General features: G+C 41.6%; 2 protein-coding genes across 6 annotated transcripts in view; both read right to left on the bottom strand.

The window, feature by feature from the left end:
• Nucleotides 1-390: 390 nt before the first annotated feature.
• LOC132894036 (solute carrier family 22 member 7-like) lies at nucleotides 391-17462 on the bottom strand. Its single transcript, XM_060933257.1, has 10 exons — nucleotides 17097-17462; nucleotides 15766-15869; nucleotides 15313-15467; nucleotides 11836-12004; nucleotides 8903-9026; nucleotides 8203-8309; nucleotides 7487-7701; nucleotides 1057-1165; nucleotides 748-954; nucleotides 391-500 (listed from the first exon to the last, which is right to left on the bottom strand). The coding sequence occupies exons 1-10, from the start codon at nucleotides 17460-17462 to the stop codon at nucleotides 428-430; spliced, it is 1629 nt and encodes a 542-aa protein (XP_060789240.1). The 3' UTR covers nucleotides 391-427.
• Nucleotides 17463-20791: 3329 nt separating this feature from the next.
• The window catches only part of LOC132894034 (solute carrier family 22 member 7-like), a 41077-nt gene continuing 35297 nt past the window's right edge, over nucleotides 20792-26571 (bottom strand). For 4 of the 5 annotated variants that reach the window (XM_060933252.1, XM_060933256.1, XM_060933255.1 and 1 more), the window contains one exon: nucleotides 20792-22677. In XM_060933252.1, the coding sequence (XP_060789235.1) occupies nucleotides 22584-22677 (94 nt within the window). In that variant the 3' untranslated portion in view covers nucleotides 20792-22583. The remainder of the gene's footprint in view (nucleotides 22678-26571) is intronic. The other variant, XM_060933254.1, reaches the window with a different exon arrangement.

The raw sequence follows: 26571 nt of genomic DNA, 5'->3' as shown, positions 1-26571 counted from the left end.
TCTATCTCTATAAAAATATTATTCAAAGTTTTCAGCTATAGAAACCCAGTCGAATGTTCACATCACCATAACCTCATGATATACTCTTTATTGAAACATAAACATGTACATAGTTTTATTTAATTGAGTTTTAAAAATTAGAAATGTTACAATAAGTTATACATAATTAAAATTTACACAATGGACTCAATCTCTTTTTTTCATTCTTGCCATCATTAATTAGTAAATAAACACTTGTGCATATTTAATGCTAAATGATGAATTTAGTGAATAAATCAAATTCATAATACAGAGGAAAAAATATATCAGAAATGAAACTTATTGTACCCCGCCTTTCGCCCGTAGTCAGCTGGGATAGGATCCAGCTTGCCTGCGACCCTGTAGAACAGGATAAAGCGGCTACAGATAATGAGATGAGATGAAAAACTTATTGTTCTTCACGTCCATTTTCTTGCACTTGCTCTCCTTTCTCCTGGAGAGGAACTGCAACATGACATTGCCTGAAATTCATTAAAAAATTATAAACAAAAAAATAAAATATATACAGTAATACTAAAAGACTGTTAGGTCAGATATAATTATAATAATCCTGGATATAAAACATAGTTATGTGTATAACAACTTTGTGGTTTTATTGTATTACAAACAATAAATAAATTAAAATATTTAACACATCAAACTGAGTTGTCTGTGATGTAATGAAATAAACATGTTGTATTATAATGAAATATCAAGTTAAATATTGACCTTGTCCCCTCGATGTCTTCTATAGTCTCAGGGAGACACCTGCCCTTCGTTTCAGGTAACTGGCTCACCACCACACCTGCAATCAGTGTAATGATGCACAGAATCATCTGTGACAGGTGAGTCCACACATCATCCAGTAGGAGGATCAGTGGAGCTAAAGCCATGCCCAGTCGCCCCATAAAGGAATTATAGCCCATCGCATTCTGTCTGTTACACACACATAGACAGAAATGTAAGAGTGTGCGGGTGTGTGTGTGTGTGTGTGTGTGTGTGTGTGTGTGTGTGTGTGTGTGTGTATGTGTTCATTACCTGACGACAGTGGGGTGAAGTTCAGAGGAGTACAAGATGAGTGTTGAAAAGGCAACGGAGATGAAACCTTTACCAAGCACTCTAAACACTGAGTGCACAATCCACTGATCTACAGAGATGGACAGGTACAGAGCCCATGCCTACTTCATTAGGACTGACAAGTTCAAAGGAATAACATTCATGAAATATATCAATCAGGATTTCGACCTCATCATAGCACAGAGGCAGCACTGGTTAAAGTAGTAAATAACCTACTATTGGCCTCAGATCATGGCTGTGTCTCTCTGCTTGTGTTGATCTTAGTGCAGCCTTTGATACCACTGATCATTCCATTACCCTGGATAGACTAGAAAATGTTATGGGAGTTAAGGGAACGGCCCTCTCCTGGCTCAGGTCTTCTTTAACTGATCACTATCAGTATGTTGATGTAAATGGTGACTTCTCTATGCATACTAAGGTAAAGTATGCATAGAGTTCCACATGGTTCTGTCTTAGGTCCACTGCTTTATTTTTTCTTTATACATCTCACCTCTGGGTGATATTATTCATAAACATGGTATTAGTTTCCATTGTTATGCTGATGACACACAGTTGTATGTTTCAACAAAGCCAGATGAGAGACATCAGATTAGTAGAATTGAGGAATGTGTAAAGGACATTATATTATAGGCATTTAGCCAATGCTTTTATCCAGATCGATGTACAACATACCCAGAGCAGCCTGGGGAGCAGTTGGGGGTTAGGTGCCTTGCTCAAGGGCACTTCAGCCATTCCTGCTGGTCCAGGGACTCAAACCAGTGGCCTTTTGGTCCCAAAGCTGCTTCTCTAACCTTTAGGCCATGGCTTCCTCATTAGACATTAGACACTGGATGCTTATTAGCTTCCTTCTACTTAACTCTGGCAAGACAGAAGTACTTGTACTCAGACCACATGCAACTAGAAGTACAGTGGTGCTTGAAAGTTTGTGAACCCTTTAGAATTTTCTATATTTCTACATAAATATGACCTAAAACATCATCAGATTTTCACACAAGTCCTAAAAGTAGATAAAGAGAACCCAGTTAAACAAATGAGACAAAAATATTATACTTGGTCATTTATTTATTGAAGAAAATGATCCAATATTACATATCTGTGAGTGGCAAAAGTATGTGAACCTTTGCTTTCAGTATCTGGTGTGACCCCCTTGTGCAGCAATAACTGCAACTAAACGTTTCCGGTAACTGTTGATCAGTCCTGCACACCAGCTTGGAGGAATTTTAGCCCGTTCCTCCGTACAGAACAGCTTCAACTCTGGGATGTTGGTGGGTTTCCTCACATGAACTGCTCACTTCAGGTCCTTCCACAACATTTCGATTGGATTAAGGTCAGGACTTTGACTTGGCCATTCCAAAACATTCACTTTATTCTTCTTTAACCATTCTTTGGTAGAACGACTTGTGTGCTTAGGGTCATTGTCTTGCTGCATGACCCACCTTCTCTTGAGATTCAGTTCATGGACAGACGTCCTGACATTTTCCTTTAGAATTCACTGGTATAATTCAGAATTCATTGTTCCATCAATGATGGCAAGCTGTACTGGCCCAGATGCAGCAAAACAGGCCCAAATCATGATACTACCACCACCATGTTTCACAGACGGGATAAGGTTCTTATGCTGGAATGCAGTGTTTTCCTTTCTCCAAACATGACGCTTCTCATTTAAACCAAAAAGTTTTATTTTGGTCTCATCCGTCCACAAAACATTTTTCCAAAAGCCTTCTGGCTTGTCCACATGATCTTTAGCAAACTGCAGATGAGCAGCAATGTTATTTTTAGAGAGCAGTGTCTTTCTCCTTGAAACCCTGCCATGCACACCATTGTTGTTCAGTGTTCTCCTGATGGTGGACTCATGAACATTAACATTAGCCAATGTGAGAGAGGCCTTCAGTTGCTTAGAAGTTACCCTGGGGTCCTTTGTGACCTCGCCGACTATTACACGCCTTGCTCTTGGAGTGATCTTTGTTGGTCGACCACTCCTGGGGAGGGTAACAATGGTCTTGAATTTCCTCCATTTGTACACAATCTGTCTGACTGTGGATTGGTGGAGTCCAAACTCTTTAGAGATGGTTTTGTAACCTTTGCCAGCCTGATGAGCATCAACAACGCTTTTCCTGAGGTCCTCAGAAATCTCCTTTGTTCGTGCCATGATACACTTCCACAAACGTGTTGTGAAGATCAGACTTTGATAGATCCCTGTTCTTTAAATAAAACAGGGTGCCCACTCACACCTGATTGTCATCCCATTGATTGAAAACACCTGACTCTAATTTCACCTTCAAATTAACTGCTAATCCTAGAGGTTCACATACTTTTGCCACTCACAGATATGTAATATTGGATCATTTTCCTCAATAAATAAATGACCAAGTATAATATTTTCATCTCATTTGTTTAACTGGGTTCTCTTTATCTACTTTTAGGACTTGTGTGAAAATCTGATGATGTTTTAGGACATATTTATGCAGAAATATAGAAAATTCTAAAGGGTTCACAAACTTTCAAGCACCACTGTAGGTTTTCTGATTAGACAGTAACTTTGGATGGCCTTTCTGTTTCTTTATGAACAGCAGTAAAATACCTTGGGGTGATTATTGACTCCAGTCTTTCATTTGAAACTCATGCCGATAATATTACCCGGATAGCTTTCTTTCATCTCAGAAATATTGCTAAGGTAAGTAATATAATGTCACTACACGATGCAGAAAAACTAGTTCATGCTTTCGTTCCCTCCAGGTTGGATTATTGTAATGCCTTACTGTCTGGATGTTCCAATAAGTGCATAAACAAGCTCCAGTTAGTTCAGAATGCAGCAGCAAGAGTCCTTACTAGAACCAGAAGATATGACTCCATCACCCCTGTCTTATCCACACTGCATTGGCTCCCAATTAAATTTTGCATTGATTATAAAATACCATTACTATTGACCTTTAAAGCACTGAATGGCCTCACACCACAGTACCTGAATGAACTTCTGGTCTTTTTTAATCTACCACGCCTACTTAGATCAAAAGGTGCAGGCTATCTGTTGGTACCTCACAGAGTGAAGGCTACATCAGGGGGCGGAGCTTTTTCTTACAAAGCCCCACAGTGATGGAACAGCCTTCCAAGTAGTGTTCGGGAATCAGACACAGTCTCAGTGTTTAAGTCTCAGCTGAAAACATGTCTGTTTAGTCAAGCCTTTTGTTAATAGTGTTTATAAGGTAAAGGAGTAGATCTGGAGGATCCTCAGGCATAGAGTGTTCTGGTAAACTGGGATGTATGGATGCTGTCACCCCCCTTCCCCACTCTCACTCGAGTTTGTTGACGGTGTAGTGGCTGCTGCTTTATGTCCCGGGGCTCCCTCAGGACTGTGTTACCTTCTGGCTCTCCCCTTTTAGTTATGCTGTCATAGTTAGTGTTCCTGGAGTTCAAGCTTGCACTCAGCGCAAAATGTATACTGTTTTTAACCAATACGTGACGTTGAGCATACTTAACAATCTGAGTTCCCCTCTCTCTCTCTCTCGCTCTCTCTCTGCCATGCTACAAATGCCACTCCTGAGATACCAGTGATGCTGAACTCTCCTGCTCTTTGGACCTGCCTGATCCATCCTTATGCCCTACTTCCGGCTGAGGTTCTCATCACTTTGCTCCAGTGGAGGACGTCCCCATATGGACAGTCGAAAGACACACTTAGAAGATGGCTTCTGACAATTAATACAAACAGTTTTACTACAATGGTTTAGGACTGCAATCACCATGATAACTTTAGGACTGCAACTGTCAAGAACAGTCTTGCACTCAAGTCTCAATCAACAAACAGTTGATAACTGAAACAAAATGTACTTTGGTCAAAACTATAATGAATTTCCTGGTGACACAGTTGTACTTTGTGAGTTATTTATAATCACGCTATCTGTTATCACCCAAATGAGGATGGGGTCCTTTTGAGTCAGGTTCCTCTCAAGATTTCTTCCTCATGTTGTCTTAAGGAGTTTTTCCTTGCCACTGTTGCCTCAGGCTTGGTCGTGAGGGATAAATTCATACAGTTAGGCCCAGAAATATTTGGACAGTGACACAATCTTCATGATTTGGGCTCCACATGCCATCACATTGGATTTGAAATGAAACAACTACAACAGAATTGAAGTGCAGACTTTAAGGTTTAATTCAAGGGGTTGAACAAAAATATATGATTAAAAATGTAGGAACTGTAGCTATTTTTATACAAACGCTCCTCATTTCAGGGGCTCAAAAGTAATTGTACAAATAAACATAATCCTAAGTAAAAGGTTACTTTTCAATATTTTGTTGAGAATCCTTTGCAGGCAATGACTCCCTGAAGTCTGGAACCCATGGACATCACCAAACGCTGGGGTTCCTCCTTTGTGATGCTTTGCCAGGCCTTTACTGCAGCTGTCTTCAGTTGTTGCTTGTTTGTGGGTCTTTCTGCCTTAAGTTTTGTCTTGAGCAAGTGAAATGCATGCTCGATTGGGTTGAGATCTGGTGATTGACTCGGCCATTGCAGAATATTCCACTTCATTGCTTTAAAAAACTCCTGGGTTGCTTTTGCAATATGTTTTGGCTCATTGTCCATCTGTACTGTGAAGCGCCGTCCAATCAACTTTGCTGCATTTGGCTGAATCTGAGCAGAAAGTATATCCCTATACACTTAAGAATTCATCCGGCTGCTTCTGTCTTTTGTCACATCGTCAATAAACACAAGTGACCCAGTGCCACTGGAAGCCATGCATGCCCATGCCATCACACTGGCTCCGCCATGTTTTACAGAAGATGTGGTGTGCTTTGGATCATGAGCTGTTCCAATTTTTCTCCAAACTTTCTTCTTCCCATCATTGTGGTACAGGTTGACCTTAGTTTCATCTGTCCAAAGAATGCTGTTCCAGAACTGGGCTGGCTTCTTCAGGTGTTTTTTGGCAAAGTCAATTCTGGCCTTTCTATTTTTGAGGCTGATTAATGGTTTGCACCTTGTGGTGAATCCTTTGTATTTACTCTCATGAAGTCTTCTCTTTATGGTAGACTTAGATACTGATACACCTACTTCCTGAAGAGTGTTCTTCACTTGAGTGGATGTTGTGAAGGGGTTTTTGTTCACCATGGAAAGGATTCTGCGATCATCCACCACTGCTGTCTTCCGTGGACGTCCAGGCCTTTTTGAGTTCCCAAGCTCACCAGTGCACTCTTTTTTTTATTTCTCAGAATGTACCAAACTGTTGATTTGGCCACTCCTAACATTTCCGCTATCTCTCTGATGGATTTCTTCTTTTTTTTTTTTTCAGCCTCAGGATGGTCTGTTTCACCTCCATTGAGAGCTCCTTTGACCGCATGTTGTGTGTTCACAGCAACAGCTTCCAAATGCAAACGCCACACCTGGAATCAACTCCAGACCTTTTAACTGCTTAATTGATGACAGGTTAACGAGGGAAGAGCCCATGCAGCCTTGTTTTTTTTTTTTTTTGCAGCCTTCTGAGTCAATTGTCCAATTACTTTTGGTCCCTTGAAAAAGAGGTGGCTACGTATTAAAGAGCTGTTATTCCTAAACCCTTGCTCCAAATTGGATGTGAATACTCTCAAATTACAGCTGAGAGTCTGCACTTTAAGCCCATATTGATTATATAATTGTATCCTGAATATGTTTTCATAAACAGCTAAAATAACAAAACTTGTGTCACTGTCCAAATATTTTTGGGCCTAACTGTATGTTTAAAATTTATATTTATCTGTAAAGCTCCTTTGTGAGTGTCTATTGTTAAAAAAATGCTATACAAATAAAATGGACTTGACAGGCCACACTTACTTCATTAGGACTAACAGGTCCAGAGGCCACACCTAGTCATGCAAAGTCAATTCATTTGTATTGTGCTTTTTATCAATAAACATTGTTGCAAAGCAGATTTACAGAAAAATATACATTTTAAACATGAAAACTCCTAAATGTATCTCTAATAAATTTATTCCTCCCTACTTCATTCGGACTGACAGGTCCAGAGGCCACACCTACGGTATTTCCTTAGGACTGACAGGTACAGGGGCCACTCCAACTTCATTAAGCCTGCAGGTACAGAGGCCATGCATATGTCATTAGGATTGACAGGTACAGAGGCCACGCCTACTTCATTAGGACTCATAGGTCCAGAGGCCATGCCTACATCATAAGGTCTGACAGGAACACAGGCCATGCCAACCTCATTAGGTCTGCACGTATAGAGGCCACACCTACTTCATTAGGACTAACAGATCCAGAGGAATAACATTCGTGAAATGTATCAGTCAGGATTTAGGCCTTATCATAGCAGAGAGACAACGCTGGTTAAAGTAGTAAATGACTTACTACTGGCCTCTGATCAGGGCTGTGTCACCTCCTGTATAATTTGTAACATCATTTCTTTACCTTTTGGTGTAAGGACATTAATGATGAGTGTGCAGCTGCATAGCAGGAAACTGCCCATCTCAGTGGGATGCCGTCCAATCCGGTCGATCAACATATAGGTAAGGAATTTTGCAGGAATCTCCACAACAGAATACAGGAACTGGCTCAGGTACAGATTCAGACCAAAGTATTGGATGTTAAAGCTGATGCCATAGAAAGTGGTAGCCGCACTGCACCTGAAATACACACAATTATACACGGACAGATCTGAGAGATAAAACCATCTTCATCTGTATCACAATAAAGTTCTCCTCCATAACAACTATAAAGCTTTATTCAAATTCAAAACATTTTCTTGGTATTTTCATCAGAAACGTGAGCCAGCAACATGAAAGTGAAGTGAAGGTGATGTTAACGCTGAGTGCAGCTACAGTGCAAAATACAATTCAGTGCTCATACACTCTGAAAGCACTAGCACAGTGTATGGTTATATACTATGATCTGATTTCAATATTTTATTCATTTAAACAGTAATGAACATGATTTATTCAGTATGTATTATTTAGAAGAATATTCTTTAAAACTGTGACAATTTTTTTTTTTTATCATGATACACTTTGGGCCATATCACTTCGCTTTGTGTACATTTGTGTTAGATAAAGACCAAAGTAGAATTGAATTAAATAATAAATGTGTGTGTGTGTGTGTGTGTGTGTGTGTGTTTTTTTCCTCCACACCAGCACATTCCAGTCATCAGAGCCAGTCTCCTCATTTTGGGGGTCCTCATCAGGTCCAGATAGGAGTACGTCCTGTTTCCTTCCCCTGACATGATCGAGGACAGAACCTGTAGCAGGATGAAGGTGGAAATGAAGGTGCCACACTGTTTTCCTCTCTCTGTACTGCTGTCTCTATCTGTTCCTTCTTTCTTCTGCTAATCCCTACAGTGAAGAAGCTCAGAATAGGGTCTCTAAATATTAATGGTGTTAGGGACAAGACTAAAAAGGAAGTGTTAGGAGAAGAACACAGATATAATTTTCTTTTTTTTTTTTAAAAGATTTTTTTTGGGCTTTTTACACCCTTATTGGATAGGACAGTGTAGAGACAGGAAACGAACTGGAGAGAGACGGGGAGGGACCGGGACACGACCTCGGGCCGGAACCGGACCCGGGTCCCCGGATCCACGGCACGGCGCCCCAGTCGACTGAGCCACGACGCCCCCAGATATAATTTTCTTTAAGTTAAAAGCACTTGTCAAAGTCAGACGTAAAATTGAATCTGCATTTTTTTTAATGACTCACAGACTTCAACAGAGGGAAGTTTTATTTACGTTATCAAAGATTATTTAATTTTTCACTTTTAATTTAATTCAGCATTATTTGTATAACACATTTACAACATACTACACCATACCACAACACATCACTCTCTCTGTCTCACCTCTGGTTTCAGGATGGAGTTGGATCTTGTTCTCTTGTTCATCACAGAACATATCTGTAAGTAATACTCAGCTTTCTCCACGTCACCCTTAGTGATTAGCCACCGAGCTGACTCTGGAACCCACCTGTCATTAGAACATGCAGAATAAATTTTCCAGATTAGCTCACTTTGCATCAGATTCAGTTCTTCATGTGCAGAGGTAGCAGTGTCAAATGTGGAACTCCTCAGGGTTTTTCAGTTGTCCCTCTGGTGAAATCCAATAACAGAGTGTTTCTCTATGAGCTCTAGGAAACTAAGAACCCTCAACGATACAAAAACCTGATGTTTTTTTTTTTACTATACATGTAAATAATTTCCGATACTTTCCACTTCCTTTATACATTTAGTGTTTCCTGTTGTCATGGTAATTAATTAATTACACCTGCTGCATGTTACACCTGTGCAGGAACTGTTTCAGGAACTGTTTCAGGATAGTTTTAGTTCCTATTACAGAAGCATGTAGACTTCAGGAAATTCCATGATATAATTAGTGTTTCTGTAACTTGTATTTTCGACCAATAACTTTTTATTTCACAACTTCCAAACAGACATTTTATTGTTCATCTACTTTAATGAAAAATAATTTAATGTATTCCAGTTGTTTTCAATTTCTAACACACTTTTGTCAGTACTGAAGTCACTTTCTCAAAACTCTTCACATAGTTGCCATAACACCAGTTGCTGTTACTAAACTGTGGATCTTTTCTCATTGCTTTCATACAAAATGCATTCAACGACTAAATGATTAAAAATTCATGGATTCTTTTCTCACTCAAAACCTACCAACATCATCAAAACTACATTTTTAGAAGCTATTTTGTACATGCTTGTCATCAAAACTGCTAAAAAAAATACGTTCAAAAACTGAATTACTACAATATTCTACATTACTTTCAAGACCCTTTTGAAATATATTATAAAAATGACATTATATAATAAACGAGACTAAACACAGCAGGTATCCAGTTCAGTTGATTACCTAATGTACTGACTAATGTAATGTATTACCATGTGTTTATCTTTGTGGATGAAGCCAGGTTTATACCTGGTCTAGTGATTAGCGTGTCCACCTCTCAACAGGGAGATCGTGAGTTCATACCAAAGACCACCATAAAAATGGTACCTACTACCATCTGGCAAGGCACGCTGCAATACAGATGCAAGTGGGGAAGTCAAACTTTCGCAGTTACCAGAGGACTAGCCTAGACCCCCCCAGCTGCATAGGCGAGAAGCCAAGGGCTATCGAAACAGAAATCAGTGCTGCACCCATACGCCTTAAAGAGTTGATTAGTACTGAGACAGGAGACCACCTGAGGAGACCAGATTCTGGTATGAAAGAGACTTTGACTTTTTTTTTTTGATAAGTGGCGTCAGGTCAGGACTCTGCAGTCTGTCTTCATCTCAAGGATAAAGGACACTCGTTTCAGGACTGCGATGTATGCATTTTAGCCAGAGAAGACCAGTGGTTTGAAAAAGGAGTAAAAGAAGCCATATTTACCAACCTGGAACGACCATCACTGAGCAGAGGAGGTGGTCTGAGACACCACTTATTGTCTATTGTCAGTGTTTTGTAAGCCATTCTTTTTGTGTGTGACATACCGTTCTTCCAGAAAGAAGTAACGTACTCATGTTTTGATGATATGAGTTGATTTTGAGACATGGATGAACTGTTTTGGTGACTGTAGTGCATTTTGGAGGTGAGATGAACTGTTTGGCTAAGATGTGTGTTGGTATTGCAGATTGTGTGAAGAGTTTTGAGAAAGTGACTTCAGCATTGCAGAACGTATCTTCGCAATTGACAAAATTTGTATCACCATTTAATAAACTGTATTACTTTTTGATCACTAATTAAATAAAACTCTCCTGATGTTTGAATGTGACTAAATATATTTTATAGTTGTGATCAGAAGTTTACATACAGAGCCCCTGATCCATCCTGATGCTTTAAGTCTGGCTGAGTTTCTCGTCGCTATGCTGCTGTGGAGGATGGCCCTATGTAGACAGTCTAAAGATACACTTAGAAGATGGCTTTGTGCAGTTAATGCAAACAGTTTTGCTACAATGGCTTAGGACTACAATTACCATGATAACTTTAGGACTGCAGTTGTCATTAACAGTTTTACACTTAAATCTCCATCAGTGAACAGTTGATAACTTCATCTAAATAGACTTCATGTAAAAGTGATAAAGAATTTCCTGGTTACACAATTGCACTTTTTGACCATATAGGACACAGTTATAGAAGTGAGTTATTTATAATCATGCTGTCTTTTCATCCAAATGAGGATGGGTTCCATTTTGAGTCTGGGTCCTCTCACGGTTTCTTCCTCATGTTGTCTCAGAGAGTTGTTCCTCACCACCATCACCTCAGGCTTGCTCATTAGGTATACATTTATTAATTCACAGGTTTAAAATCTTTATTTTTCTGTAAAGCTGCTTTGCGACAATATTTATTGCTAAAAGTGCTATACCGTACAAATAAATTGACTTGACTTTACTTGACATGAATGTCATGGCAATATTGGACTTTCCATGATTCGTTGACTGGTTCTTTTTCTATGGCAGAATGATTGCACAACATAAATATTTAATAGAAAAAAAGAAGAATTTGGTAAACAAGTTTTATTTTGGGTTTTCTGAAATCAACACAGGGTCAAAATTATGCATACAGGGTCAAAAATATACATACACCCACTTAGATTATTAATTCAGTGGCACTGAAAGTTCCAAAATGTTTTTTAACTTGCCAAGGACAAGGCCCCAGAAAAAGAACAGTTCAAAGAAAATAACTGAAAGCCCAATATTACCATGACATTCATGTCCATGTATGTAAACTTCTGATCACAACTGTACTTGTCATTATAAGTCATGGTGCTTTGTGGTATGGTGCTGACCTCCAGCTGATTATTGGCACAATGAGAGGTAAAGTGACCGTCATGGTCAGCCATCTCCAATCTCTCACTCTGTACGCAATGACAGGAAGTCCCATGAAACCGAATGTCCAGCTTAAACTGTCAATTAAACCCACCAACCTCCTTTTCTCTATATTCACCCACTCCATATCTGAGAACACACACACACACACACACACACACACGTGTGTATCATATTAATACGCATTATACACACAAATCTCAATGTAATACCAAGAACCATATTTATTTCATCACTCGGGGAATGTAACTGAATTAACATCTGTTACTCTAAACTTTATTACTTAGGAGTGGCATGGTGGTGCAGTGGCTATCACCATCACCTCACAGCAAGAAGGTTCCGGGTTTGAATCTCACAGCTAACGGGAGCCTTTCTGTGTGGAGTTTGCATGTTCTCCTCGTGTCTTCATGGGTTTCCTCCGAGTGCTCCGCTTTCCCCCCACAGTTCAAAAGACATACAGATTAGGTAAAATATCAATCCACTGGGGTTGCCCAAGCCAGTGAATACTTAGTGCCAGTCCCAGGATAGATTGGGGAGGGTTGCATCAGGAAAGGCATCCAGTGTAAAACCTATGCAACAAACTAGCGTGACATGCCTCTAAAAAGGCAAGCACACCTCACCATGCTGCTCCCATGGTTCTGAATGAACAGCACCCTTCACCAGTATCAGCACTGCCACACCATGTCAACACCACCAGTGTTGTGGATCAGAGGCAAGCACATGGCCAGAGGGCAGAGCACACTGCCTCTGCATGGCTGGAGTTCACTCCCCTTCATCCTCCACAAGACACCAGACGAGTATAAAAGGGTGATGCACCTCCATTCACATGACTATGGTTCTTGACAAAGCAACTTGTGACTTATTACTTTTGTTTGCCTTTAGAAAGCCTCAAGTACAACTCCCTGCAGGCCATGAAAAGAGCATGGATGCCTTGAATGCACTCCAGCCAGAGAAAGCTAGCCATCTGGCATGCCACCCTTCATGAAGATCACCTCACCTGGACACCATCTGCACCTCACTCCAGCTTCCCCTTTTGCTTTCACTTAAAGAGCAAATAAAGAAAGAACACTTTTCCACCAAACTTCTGCCTCCCTACATCTGTGTGCAACACCCCCACACAAGAGAGCTCACACTGGCAAAGAATATGGGCAGAGCACACAGATGCAGCCCTGACCCCCATCTGACCCCCATCCTGCAGCATCTGCTGGAGACCAGCCTTCAGCAGAACCAGCTCTTTCACAAGGTGGCCCAGGGACTCCATGCCACCACACAGGAGCTGCTGACCCTCCAAGGGATAGCACCGGCAGTCACCACCTCTCTCCCCAACCCTGCAACTGCCTAGTGGTTACCTGTGTGCATGAGAATATCAAAGAAGCTCCATCTGACCCCCACTCAGCGCCTGAGGTCCAGATTGGAGAATGACGAGGCAAGAGGCCATTGCTGGTGGGCCTAATCCTTGAACTGCCAGTGCCGCTCCTCATTGGAAGAGATTGGCTGGGTTTCCCAGTCCCATCAATGATGTTGAAGGGAAGGAGAAGGAGACCCAGACAGCAGAGGCCTGCATGATGACCACATCTGTCCACTTACCCTGCCCAAGATGAGGACAGTGCTGCCGACACTAAGGCTGAAGGAGTCCAACCCTCCCTCTAACCCTCTTTCTGTTCTGTCTCAGTAGGCTGCCAGAGAGGGGAACTTCGGAAGGGAGCAAAAGGCTGACAAACATCTTAAGTATTGCTGAGGCCAGGTGGTAGAAATTGATGGGGAGAACCAACATTCAGGGTAGAGCTTCCCACAGCCTACTTCATGGCAAAAATGGCCTGCTGTATTACCACTGCAGCCACCCCAGGACCTCCACATCGTCCCACACTCTAAAATTGATTCAAGTGGCCCAAGTTGAACAGCAATGCATCTAAAACTGCCTCACTCAGCCATGGGAATTGCAGTCCAGAGACCGCATGCTCCTGCTTCTCCCCAGTGCCAGTTACAAGTTCATCACACATTGACAGGGTTCCTATATTGTCATTGAGAGAGTAGGCCCCAGTCAACTATCAACTGCAACAGCCAGGTAAGCATGCATCATCCCAACTTTACCACATAAATATGCTAAAACATTGGATTGAACCTGTGCCAGCCTTCACAACATCTCCTGTTCCCCTGCCAAGTTCAGTTGAGTGGGTCAATGTGGAGGATGACCTGACCCTCATTTAAAAGCAAGACCTCTGACAGCCAAAGGACCAGTTCGGGGGCGTATTTGCGGCAATGCCCGGGTGGACTCACCTCATTCAACATAATATAAAGACCCCTCCAGGCATTGTCATCCACCACTGGCCTTACTGGGTCCTGGATGCCTGCTGCCAGGTTATTAAGGAGGAAGTGGCATGGATGCTCCAGGAGAGAATCATTGAGGAGTCCACCAGCACTTGGTTTAGCCCCATTGTTGTGGCACTCAAACCTGACAGAAGTCTCAGGCTCTGCAACAACTTCAGGAGGCTGAATGCACTATCTGAGTTTGACAATTACTGTATCTGCTGCCATGGGTGGATGACCTCATTTTGCGGCTGGGGAGAGCTCTTTTTTTCCACCCTGGGCCTGACGAAGGGCTAATGGCAGGTGTCCCTCACACCTGACACCAAGCTGAAGATTGCCTTCAGCATTGCCACTGGCAGTACCAGGTTCTCCCCTTTGGGCTCTACAAGGTGCCTGCAATGTTCCAGTGACCAAAAGACATTGTCCTCCATCCCCACTTTACCTTCCCCCTTTCACACCTCACCAGGAAAGGCAAGCCTGACAAGGTCAAGTGGTCTTAGGAAGCACAGCAGACCTTTCAGGGCCTCAAGACCATTCTCACTACCTTGACAGTGCTCAGTAACCCCAACTTCCAGTTACCTTTCCTGGTGCACACAGATGCCTTGGAGATGGGCCTGGGTGCAGTTCTCTCCAAAAATTTGATGACACCCCATTATTTTCGTGAGCCAAAAACTGAAGCTAGCTGAGCAGTGGTATTACCACACAAGTTGCCACTTCACATTAATCACTGATTCTGTGCTGCTACAAGTGGAAGTGGTTCTTGACAAAGCTACTTCTGACTTGCTACTTTTGTATGCCAGCAGAAAGCCTCAAGGACAACTCCCTGCAGGCTGAGGAAACAGCCTCCTTGGATGCCTCTACTGCATTCCAACTGGTGAGTGCCAGCCATCTGGCTTGCCACCCTCCACAAAGAGCCCCTCACCTGGACACCATGTGCACTTTACTCCAGTTTCCCTTTCCCATTTAAAGAGCAAATAAAGAAAGAATACTTTTTAGCCCAACCTCTGCTTTCCTGTGTCTGTGTTCAACGCCCCTGCACAAGTTAGCTTACACAGTGTATGCGAGAGATTTTTCCCCTGTTATAGTATGTGTAGGATGTAGTGTATTGGTGATATGGAAGTGTTCCTTACTGAGCACGCTGGTGATGGTGATGAGGCCAGTGATGCTCAGGCCAGTGAAGAACCTCAACACTGCAAACATGATCATGGAGGAGGAGAACACGCTTGCCATCCCAAAGCACAATGCAAACACATACGACACCAGCAGCATGGGCTTACGGCCATATCTGATGAGCAGCATGACACCAAAATGACAAAGTGTACAAAAATGCCCCGGATGCTGTAATATAAACTTGTGATTTACAGCTGCATGACTGTTCAGAGCTGTTGTTATAGAAAATTAATCAACACCTTCTGACCAATCAGAATGTGGTATATCAATACCCTGGTGCAAAGGGACATACGGTACAATACATTAAAATTAGCATTGGGCTTTTTAAATGTTCACAGTGTACAAGAACAGAGATATAACCTAAAATATTAAGTTATAATTTAACCTGATATTTCAGAGTGTTTTAATGTGACCTGTCACTCAAATGGCCAAATATAGCTGCTCCTAACATCACTCCGACCAAGAAGATGGTGGCCATGGCTTTATTTATCCCTCTGTTCTCACACACCAGATCCCACTGAGAGAGAGAGAGAGAGAGAATATGTTTATTTAATTAAAATCATAATCATAAGGGTCCAATTTTTAGACATGTACTGAAGACATGATCACACATTTTTAACACGTAAATGCAAATGATGAAAATAATAATGTTGCAGCAGGTAACCTGTATAAAAATCACTTTTTGTCACATTTGCTAAAACTGTCACTGTTCCATAAGAGTAATACATGAGACAATCCATCAATCCATAACCACTTATACTGTACAGGGTCGTGGGTGAGCTGGATCCTATCCCAGTTTACTATGTGCGAGAGGCGGGGTACACCCTGCAAACAACACTCACACCTACGGTCAATTTAGAGTCACCAGTTAACCTAACCTGCATGTCTTTGGACTGTGGGGGAAACCGGAGCACCCGGAGGAAACCCACATGGACACGGGGAGAACATGCAAACTCCACACAGAAAGGCCCTCGCCGGCCACGGGGCTCGAACCCAGAACCTTCTTGCTGTGAAGCGACAGTGATAACCACTACACCACCGTGCCGCCCTGAGATAATCTCATGCCTCAACATATTGCTCCTAATGCTAATTGCAAGAATCCACCACACTTGAATCAAAACAACCAACCAGAGCCAGGAGGAGTGTCTGATGGAGTGTCACTGCTCATGCCCATGCTGCGGGCAACCCCCCTCCCCTGTGCATGCTTTCGCTCGTTGGAAGGAGCTACCAGACCTCAAACGGATTCACCACCTTCATGGGAGAAGCCGTCATCAAGCTTAGCCATGGCCTAATGGTTAGAGAAGCAGCTTTGGGATCAAAAGGTTGCCGGTTGTGTTCCTTGGACCAGCAGGAATGGCTGAAGTGCCCTTGAGCAAGGCACCTAACCCCCAACTGCTCCCTAGGCTGCTCTAGGTACGTTGTACTTCACTCTGGATAAGAGTGTCTGCTAAATTCCTGAAAGGTAATGTAACACTGATACTAAGTTCGGCCACATTTCTTCTTGACAGGTTATTACCACTGCTTGATTTATGTTTGATTTGATTTTCAAAAAGAATCAACTACAAATTAAGCTTGTTTCCGATGTTACGAGCTTGTTTCTGATGTTCTGAGTGCAGCGGAGAAGGAGGGGGTGGTACCTGAAAGTTGTACTCATTCAAATTTTCAAGACTGCACCTTTATATCACATTCTAATACATAAAACTGAACATATTTGATAATTATCTGATAGTTTAAGTGAACATACCTCTGTCGCTAAAGTGCTGATGAACGTGCTGTTATCATATGTCCATCCAATTGGACATTCAACAACTGAAACTTCTGTGAAGTTTGACTCTTCATCTAAAAGCTGGAACTGTGGTTCTGAGAACATGTGGCAGGAACTGAAGGTCCCATCTTCCTGTTTGGGAATGCTGATGGTCATCCTCTGCTCCTGTGTTAGATTCCCATCCACAGAGCCAAGGTCGCAGTGATGTTCAGGGATAGCACTGATATAGACGTTTAACAGGAAGTGACATGGGACCGTGAATCGACCAATAAAACCGAGGAACACCATCATCTTCTGGAACCTTCCAAAGCCATCAAGCTCTTCTAAGAGATCCTCAAATCTCATACTGAAGTGTTGTGGAGATGTGAAGCTGAAACACGTTTGTCTTCTGATGTGGTGATGCTTCTGTGTCTGTACTCGTTCTGTCATTCCCTCTCACAATCTCTCACTCCAATCTCACTCTCACACCAGTATCTAATTTATTCTATTCCAAAGGTTGAAATCTGTAAACTCACTGTAAATCTTTGACTCCATTCAATGAATTTTGATTTCATGCAGTGATTCAGTAAGTACGGTATGTTTCCATCAGCCTTATTTTTTGTTATTTATTTTTTAACATTCACTCCCCAGAGAATGTTTCTAGGACGCTACAAACACAGAAATTGTAGTTTGCTACTCAACATCAGATTAATTCATAAGTGAGAAATCCAGGATCATTTAGTGATGGTTTGGTTCATCACAGACTTTCAAGAACATCTTTTTTTTTTTGGTGAAGAGAATTACAGTAGGAGTGAATCATCACTGACATCACTGTCTTCAAACAAATAATAAATACCTTCTCACTGAGCTCTGTATTGAGAGAGGAGAGATGATTTAATCCTGAAATGACACACATTGGAATTGAGAGCTCAGATGCATCTCCAGACTTAAGAACTGTTCAGAAGTTATGCAAAAGTTACTCACTAGGAATTTGTCTAAATGGAGGGGTCTCTCACTTACACTCAATTCTGATTTTAACTTGAGCACATTTTTCTTGTGTGATGTTGGCGTGAGTAAGGAGCAGACAAGTCACTTAGAAAAAAACCCAAAACAGAGGTGTGAACTACACAAAGGTGATTTTAATTCAGATGAATGTGGAGCGGGCGGCACGGTGGTGTAGTGGTTAGCGCTGTCGCCTCACAGCAAGAAGGTCCGGGTTCGAGCCCCGTGGCCGGCGAGGGCCTTTCTGTGCGGAGTTTGCATGTTCTCCCCGTGTCCGCGTGGGTTTCCTCCGGGTGCTCCGGTTTCCCCCACAGTCCAAAGACATGCAGGTTAGGTTAACTGGTGACTCTAAATTGAGCGTAGGTGTGAATGTGAGTGTGAATGGTTGTCTGTGTCTATGTGTCAGCCCTGTGATGACCTGGCGACTTGTCCAGGGTGTACCCCGCCTTTCGCCTGTAGTCAGCTGGGATAGGATCCAGCTTGCCTGCGACCCTGTAGAACAGGATAAAGCGGCTATGGATAATGAGATGAGATGAGATGAATGTGGAGCTCAAAAAAAGCCACTTAAGCAGTTGCGTAATCGAGTCTGAATACCAGGAGCTTTCCTTACGTCAATATTGAACTAGTTTATGGACTTAAGTAACTCCAAATACAACCGTAAACATTTACACAAGCACAAAAAAGGGAGAGATCTCGACCTCAGTGTTTTTGTGAGATTTACACTTAGACTCACACCGTGAGAGACTCAGTATGGTGTGAGTCAGTTCAGTGTGCTGAGTGCAGGATGTTTAGTCATTCTTCCTCTGTAGTTAGTAATAACTTTGTGATTAATGTAGATTAGTTAACTCTCTGATGGAGAAGATTGCAGCTTTAGAGGTTCATGTCCAGACTCTAGAGAGGGTTAGTGAGAGTAGCATAGTTTCTGCAGGGAAAAGTCTGGATGCCATAGGTGGAGTTAGCAGTCCCCCAATTCTGGCATTAGAGCCCTCACAGCAGGGCAAATGGGTAACGACTCGGCAGCATAAACACAGACCCACAGGAGCACCACGCCTCTCTGCTTCACGTGTCAAACAGGCTTGCTCTCCTCAGTGATGCACCCGCTGAGAAACCTGAAAGAGCTCTGGTTATAGGAGACTCGGCACATGAAATTAGCTAGGCCTTGAGGGCACCAGCAGCTTTAGTCAGGTGTATACCGGGAGCCAGGGTGCCGGACGTGGCAGGTAATCTTTGGGTCCAAGGCAAGCACAGGCTCTCAAAAATAGTTATCCACATAGGAGCTAATGATCTACACCTTCGTCAGTCTGAGGTTACTAAGAGCAACTTTGTAGAGGTGTTTAAATTAGTGAAGGCGATGTCCGATGCTGTAGTATGCTCTGGCCCCATCCCAATGCGGCGTGGCGATGTAGCTTACAGCAGGTTATGGTCGCTGAACTGCTGGCTGTCCAGGTGGTGCTTATTGATTATAGATAATTGGGCTAATTTTGAGGGCACTGCTGGCCTGTTAGGGCGGGACGGTATCCATCCCACTCAGGAAGGTGCTGCTCTCATTTCCTGCAGCATAGCTCATAGTCTCAGAACAGGCCTAGTTAATTCCTGACAATCCAGAGCCAAGGCCAGGGAGCAGACGAACAGGCTAAACCGACTGTCTGCTAGCTGCACAGAGTCGTCACTCAGGGTCCACTACATCGAGACTGTGTCTGTTCCCCGAGCTCAACAAAAAGGTAGAAATATTCAGAGTTTGTTCCAGTAACCTAATCAATATAAAATTAGATCATACTGACTGTACAGCCGCTGCCAGCACCTTTGATCTAAAGGTAATATTAGATCTCTTACATATAAAGCGCTAATGGTTAATGAACTCGTTACTGATCAGGAGTTCAATGTACTTTGTTTAACTGAAACATGGATTAAGCCAAATGAGTCTGTAGCATTAAAATAAGCGAGTCATCCTGGATATAGTTATATACACCAGCCTCGTCTAACTGGCAGAGGAGGAGGCGTCGCGGTTACGTATTTAATGATTATCTAGGCATCACACAAAAAACTGGTTATAAATTAAATGTTTTAAAGTTCTCCATTCACAAAAATAAGTCTACGCAGTCAATTCTGTTACTTATTTACAGGCCCCTGGGGCCATATTCTGAATTCTGCACATAAATCCTTATTTTTTCCCCCTTTGCCGTGTGGAACTGGGTTTTGAGAGACTGAGCAAACTGAAAGACGTTTCCTGATTCAGTAACATCTTGACAAATGTGTAGAAATTTTGAAGCAGATAGCTAAAGGTTTAAAAATGCTACACAACAGTTTTCATATGGTATCTTTATACGTTTCCAAGTGTCCCATAGCCTTCTCCGAAACCGACCCAAACTCACCAAATACAAAACAAAACACCCGTCACTGTATATCAAACGTGCATCCAGTTTTCTTGCCTTCCGTCCTTCAGCAAGCCACAGAGCGTTCAGTTCATTTCAGGGTAACGGACTGTAGTTTCTTGTGGGAGACCATTACAAACCCCTATCGAGGTCAGAAACCACTGCTGAATGGGCGTGACCGTCGAGCCCTCAGACAGCACTGCCTGAGAAACCGTTTCCTTGTGGGAATCAAACAATTACAAACCGCCTTTTCCAGAAAAATTGGGATATTTTCCAAAATGCAATAAAAACAAAAATCTGATTTGTTAATACATGTGAAACTTTATTTAACTGACAAAAGTACAAAGAAAAAAAACATCTTCAATAGTTTTACTGACCAACTTAAATGTTGTAAATATAAACCAAGATAGAATTCAGTTGATTGAGAGCGAGCCGGTACACAACAGATGAAACCTCAGCTCTTATATATAAAAAAAAAAAAAAGACTAATTTGGAAAAACAGAAAACGAGTGCGTTCTAAGAGTCATGTGACAGAGCCATGGGATTCATGCGTTTCATTTATTTGTTCCTTTGTGTAGTCAGTGAGTGTAAGCAGTATAAAGATGTTAGAGAACGTGCTCCGAAAGTCTGATTCCTTATTTTACTTACTTTTCTGCTGTACGTTAAGATCAGATCTCACCTGAACACACCGCAACTGTAGTGCACCGCAACCCCGCTATAACGTAACGAACTCCATGGAGGCGTCCAAATAGATCGTTATACCAAAAAAGTTTGTAACACTGAAATGGAGCCACTTGTCACACCAGTTACTCACATTTACATAAAACAAGACCAACTGTGTTTGATTTATATTTACATTTAACTCACTGGCATATTTATGAAGTAAAGGAAAGTCACTTTTTTCTACATCTTTAAAAATAACAAATATTATAAACTTTCAGTTAGTAAAAGTACACGTGGCAGCAAGGGGCGTGGTGAAGGGTAAGGAGGCGGGTTCAATCAGCAGGTAGTGTGATGAGTTACATCTGTGTCAAATTACTGGCTGTCTATTTATGTGTTGTTCAGATGGACAGTAATGAGAGAGATCCCCAGTGTGTGTGTGTGTGTGTGTGTGTGTGTGAGAGAGTGAGTGAGAGAGAGAAAAACCTAAAGTCACTGAAAAGGAAAAGATAAATAATAAAATGCACCTTGACCGCTAGCGCGTGTCTCCTAACAGTACGATACTACAGTAGTGTCGTATCAGTTTTATTACCCGAAGAAACTTGTAATCCTGGACTACTTTCATTTTAAGCACATTCTCATCATGAACAACTCCTTCTGACAGTTCTCACCGAGTTAAATCACAACAAACGGAGGCGGTGATTGATTTCTTCGTCTGTTACAGAAATGATGGTGGTCACCGGTGTATCGCTTGCGGTCAATGTCCACGCACTGACTCGCTCAGTTTTCTAAACCTTCGCTATTCAGGCCATTCATGTGTCACAAATCACTGACGTCAGCAGTCATTTCATCCTTTTATCGATCCTTTGATCACTGTTCTCGATAATTGTTAACATGTTGATAACCGACACCTAAGCGAGGCTCGTTAAGCCTTTGTTTTATGGCATTAACACGTGTTGTTAATGTGACTGCGGCCTTGATTGACTCTAGGAGAAGAGGAACACAAGGCTCAGTGGTGATTTTTTTTTTTTTGAAGACTCCGAATGTCACTAAAGGCAAAAACTTTGTTCGTTATATGCGAAAGTTCGTAGTAAAAGAGTTTGTCATAATCTTGTTTGCAGTTATTACACAAACCTGAGCTACGAAGAAACAATACAAAAATCAGATTAAAACATCTTTCTTGCTGGTGTGAGTTAATGGTTCATAGAGACATTGTCAAAGTGAACACACCGACACTAATCTTAAACTTCAGTGTTAAAGAGTACAGAGAAGAAACTCTGGAGGAGTGTTAGGAGAATCCCGGAGTTGAGAGAAGTGTTGATTCATGATGATCTGTGGGATTACATAATGGTGAGAATGTGTCAAGTCCAGTGTCACAGTCTTACAGTTTGATGCAACTACAAGATGTCACACTGAAATGCATGTGTGTTAGTTGTAAATTCACTCAAACACACTATGGGCGGTCATTCAAGGACAAATCTTCAGCCAGGTCCCTCTTCAGCGGAGAGTCACTCTGGTCCTGTGTGTTCATGCAGAATGAGCCCTTTCTGGAATAATAATTAAAAAAATTTCACATTAACACATTTTCTTGATGTAGGTACACACAGTCCCTTTTAGAAACTACATTTCCCATCAGCCAACTTCCACGTTGACCTGCGTCACGCCAGGGTGGGCTCACCTACGTCCACGGGCGAAGATAGAGGGGGGGGGTCTCGTCCCACCCAGATTTAAATTCACCTCGTTCGGTCCCCCCCCACTTATAGGGAGGAAAAAACGTCTATGCTGTCTTTCTTTGCATAAGGCAAACCTCACGGAAAAATCAAAAGACTAATTACTAGGGCTGCACAATTAATCGAATTTAATCGAAAATCGCGATTTTGGTTGCCACGATTAAATTAAATGAAAATCGCGATTTATTTCCATTTAAAATGCGAGCTCTGCTGCATATCTGATCAAGCACTTTTTGACCAGTACTCCACCAAACCATTAGGGGGCGAACCGACGCATGTAAGGTTTCATTACTCCGCCTAAATAAGCAAGCAAGCCAAGTGCGCAGAGCTTCAGTGCAGCGGTATCTTCTTCAAGGGGTGATGGCGTGAGAGTAGGTAGCAGATTGAGGTGAGAGAGAAAAGCTAACTATGTCGGAACAACAGACTATTTAGCACTGGAGGCAATGTTGTGACCTGCCTTCGCTCATGTTTAAAGCCAGAGCATGTTGATAGGCTGCTCTTTCTAGCTAAAAACTTGTAGGCCTCAGTATAATGCTATGTAATTGTTGCAATTGAGTTTTCAGTTCCTTCATCCTTTGGTAATTTCTTGGATAAATTTCATTTATTTGTCATTTGGAAATCAGAATTTCTCTTTTAAATTTCATTCTGCACTGAAAGCTGTTCATATTGTTTGTTTGAATATAGTGAAATAAAATGTAAGTGATTTCCCTAACATCAAGAATAATCGTGATTAATAATCGTGATTACAATTTTGATCAAGATAATCATGATCTATCATTTTTTTCCATAATCATGCAGCCCTACTAATTACCATTCGGTTTATTGAGGTGCACAGCAGTGTATACATAGTTGCAACAACTCACATAAAACAAAACAAAGACTGATATTTGGTTGGTTGAGCTGCGCAGACTGCACAGGTTGCGAGCTCGAGCTTGGTTGCTATGGTTACCCACAACAAGTTTGACAGGCATATCGGGGACAGCTCCTAGTTCAGGACCCCAACACGGCATGATGAAGGGTGCCAAACCGAAAAGGCAGAAAACGATTGCATTGTTTTTTCAAAAAACAACAACTGTAAGTAAACTGTGCCTTACTTTATCACATCACCTTGCAATTTTTTGATAGTCTGTTCAAAGTAATGTCGTAGTGAAAGTAAAATCGTACGGAGTGATGCCTTTCTGGTAGCCACCTTCTTTCAGTGGTAGCCTGTAGATACAGTGCTCAGAAGGCAGTTTTAAGGGCATCAGAGTATATTCCTCACACAACACATATTGGGGGTGGGGGTGGTTTGCTGGCAGCTTTGTCCCCCCCCCAGTTCAAAAAAAGGTATCTGCGCCCCTGCCTACGTCACATCCTCCAGGAAGGCATAAGAAGCGGAACAACACTTCCGTCTCTCTCGTCTGGACTTCAAGCCGTCTGGACACAAAGAGATTTGCTCCACCAGAAAACCAGATAAAGACGTCTTTTCTGTTCTTTTCCTCAAGAATCAGAGTTTCACGCTTTTCTTTCACCTTTGGCCACGGTAGATTCTGGAATCGCGCGATTTTAAACTCAGATTGAGTTACAGCCAGTTTTGTTTGTCTATTATAGTAACATTACGAACTGCAGCCCGGAACAGTTCATTTAAAGTTTAGAAGCGACCGGATCCTTCTAATATTAAAAAGCTGTGCACATTGTCTGATCAGAGACTTTCTTTTCATCACGAGCGACCACGCGTCGGACCAAGAAATTCTCTGCACTTCACAACGGTGAAACTCCAAAAGTCTCGGAACATATCTCCATAATCTTGCTATAAGCGAGATACTGAAGTAAGACTGGCATTTGGGCAAAACCTAGTCTTAGGAATTAGCTTTTATGAAGCAGTGTGAATTTAAACTCAGGAACGGTTTAATTGTGTACACTGTAAACACTTAGGATGTTGAATTGATGATTGTTCTATTTTGTTTTAATCTCTCAATTGTTTAATAGATAGGCTTTGCATGCTCTCTCTCTATTCCTGTCTAACACTTTAATTTCATTATTACACGCATCTTGACCGCATCAAGATTTCAGTGGATTTAATACTGTTATAAGCTAGTGAAATTAGCCTACGGCTAATTCTTTTGTCCCATTAGCATCCAGGGCCAAGTGTATTGTCTCAAAGAAACATGTGGCCACAGGCCTCACAAGCACACCTTAGCTAAACACACGGCTAATTCCTTTGTCTCATTAGCAAGCTAGGCTAACCTTTTGCTTAGGCCACACAAACACACCTTAGCTAGCAATCCATGCTAACTTTTTGTTCAGGCCACACACAGGCTAACTCTTTGTCAGGCCACGTGGACACACACAAACACACCTTAGCTAGCAGTCCATGCTAACTCTTTTGTTCAGGCCACACACACAGGCCTCACAAACACATCTTAGCTAGCATTCCTTTGTCTTAGCTAGCGACACAAGGCTAATTTGTGTCTCCACACATGGCCAACACATCTCAATTAGCAACCAAAGCTAACTCTCTTGCTGTACTTAGAAACATGTGGTCATAAGGCCTCTCACACATGCACACACACGCACACATCATATTTGTATATAATGATTCCAGCTGCTATTATTCATTTTATCTTTGTTAGAATAAATTCAATTATTCTGTTAAACTGTGTCTGTGTTGCTTCCATACTCCTTGAAGTCACCCAACCTCAAAGAATTCCAAGGTGCATATAGGTTGTGTAATACGGTAAGTGATCATAATAATTTGGAATATACCATAATTTAGCTGTTTGGTAATTTATTATTAAGCACCAAAATTAATGGTATTAATTAATGAGACTGATCCAATGAGACTGATTTAATGAGATTAATCACTTAATTACCAATTGCACCTACATTGACATTAACTGTGTTAGTGTGGATAATAATAATAATAATAATAATAATTCAAAGTCTTGCACAAGTCTTGTGAAGATCGCGCGGATAAGCGACGCCTGCCGTGGACCGAACAAACTAACTTCAACATGGCTAAAAACCAAATGACTGATAAGTAGCATATTTAATTGCAATTAGTTGCCAATACAGGTCATGATATAAGGTTACTAAAACCAAAAAGGTAATTGAATAAACACGTTAATTAAGAAATAAAGCAAGTTAAAAAATGACTTCAGTTCCACTTTAAAATTAGTTCCTTGTTTAAACTCTATTTTTTCTGCAAAGCTGCCTTGTAATATTTCATAGTTATTCCACAAAATCGAGTCGTATGCGAGCTGATAGGCGACGAGGCGCGTAGCACCGAGATTGAGTGGAATAACTTATTCTACCCACATTCACTGGATTTTGAGAAATGGACCATTTTTATTTTTAGCAAATTTGATAAAAACTTTACACAAAGCGTACGACAATAATTTCCGCTTAGAACGTAAACAAACCAGCGAAATGACAGGAGCAATTTGTGAAAAATTCAATAATTCTTGGGGGGGGGGGATATGCTCTTACCATCATTTTTATTCCATATTTTGTTGCTTTTTTTTTTTGTATTTTTGGGGTTTTGTTTTCAATAACAGTTTTTATTTCGTCCTCGATTGGTTCAGCTCGGCCATTATGTTTTTCTCTACTCACAGGATACGAGCTGATATCCTAGTAGTACGGTTGCCAATCAGAGAGCGTGACTGCTCATATCCAGTGAACGTGGATAGAATAATGTCTGTTAAAAACGCTGTACAAACAAACCGACTTAAA

This window comes from Neoarius graeffei, chromosome 11 (genome assembly GCF_027579695.1).
Source record: "Neoarius graeffei isolate fNeoGra1 chromosome 11, fNeoGra1.pri, whole genome shotgun sequence".
NCBI classification, from domain to species: Eukaryota; Metazoa; Chordata; class Actinopteri; order Siluriformes; family Ariidae; genus Neoarius; species Neoarius graeffei.
Note: the sequence above shows the minus strand (reverse complement) of the source record. Positions and strands in the feature narration are given on the sequence as shown.

Excerpts from the sequence above, each read along its gene's own strand:
- LOC132894036 (XM_060933257.1), bottom strand. The coding sequence starts at position 17,462 with ATGAGATTTGAGGATCTCTTAGAAGAGCTTGATGGCTTTGGAAGGTTC. Across the intron at positions 1,166-7,486 it reads TAATGTCCTTACACCAAAAG|ATCAGTGGATTGTGCACTCA; the intron begins GTAAAGAAATGA and ends CCATCTCTGTAG. Across the intron at positions 501-747 it reads GAAGACATCGAGGGGACAAG|GCAATGTCATGTTGCAGTTC; the intron begins GTCAATATTTAA and ends AATGAATTTCAG.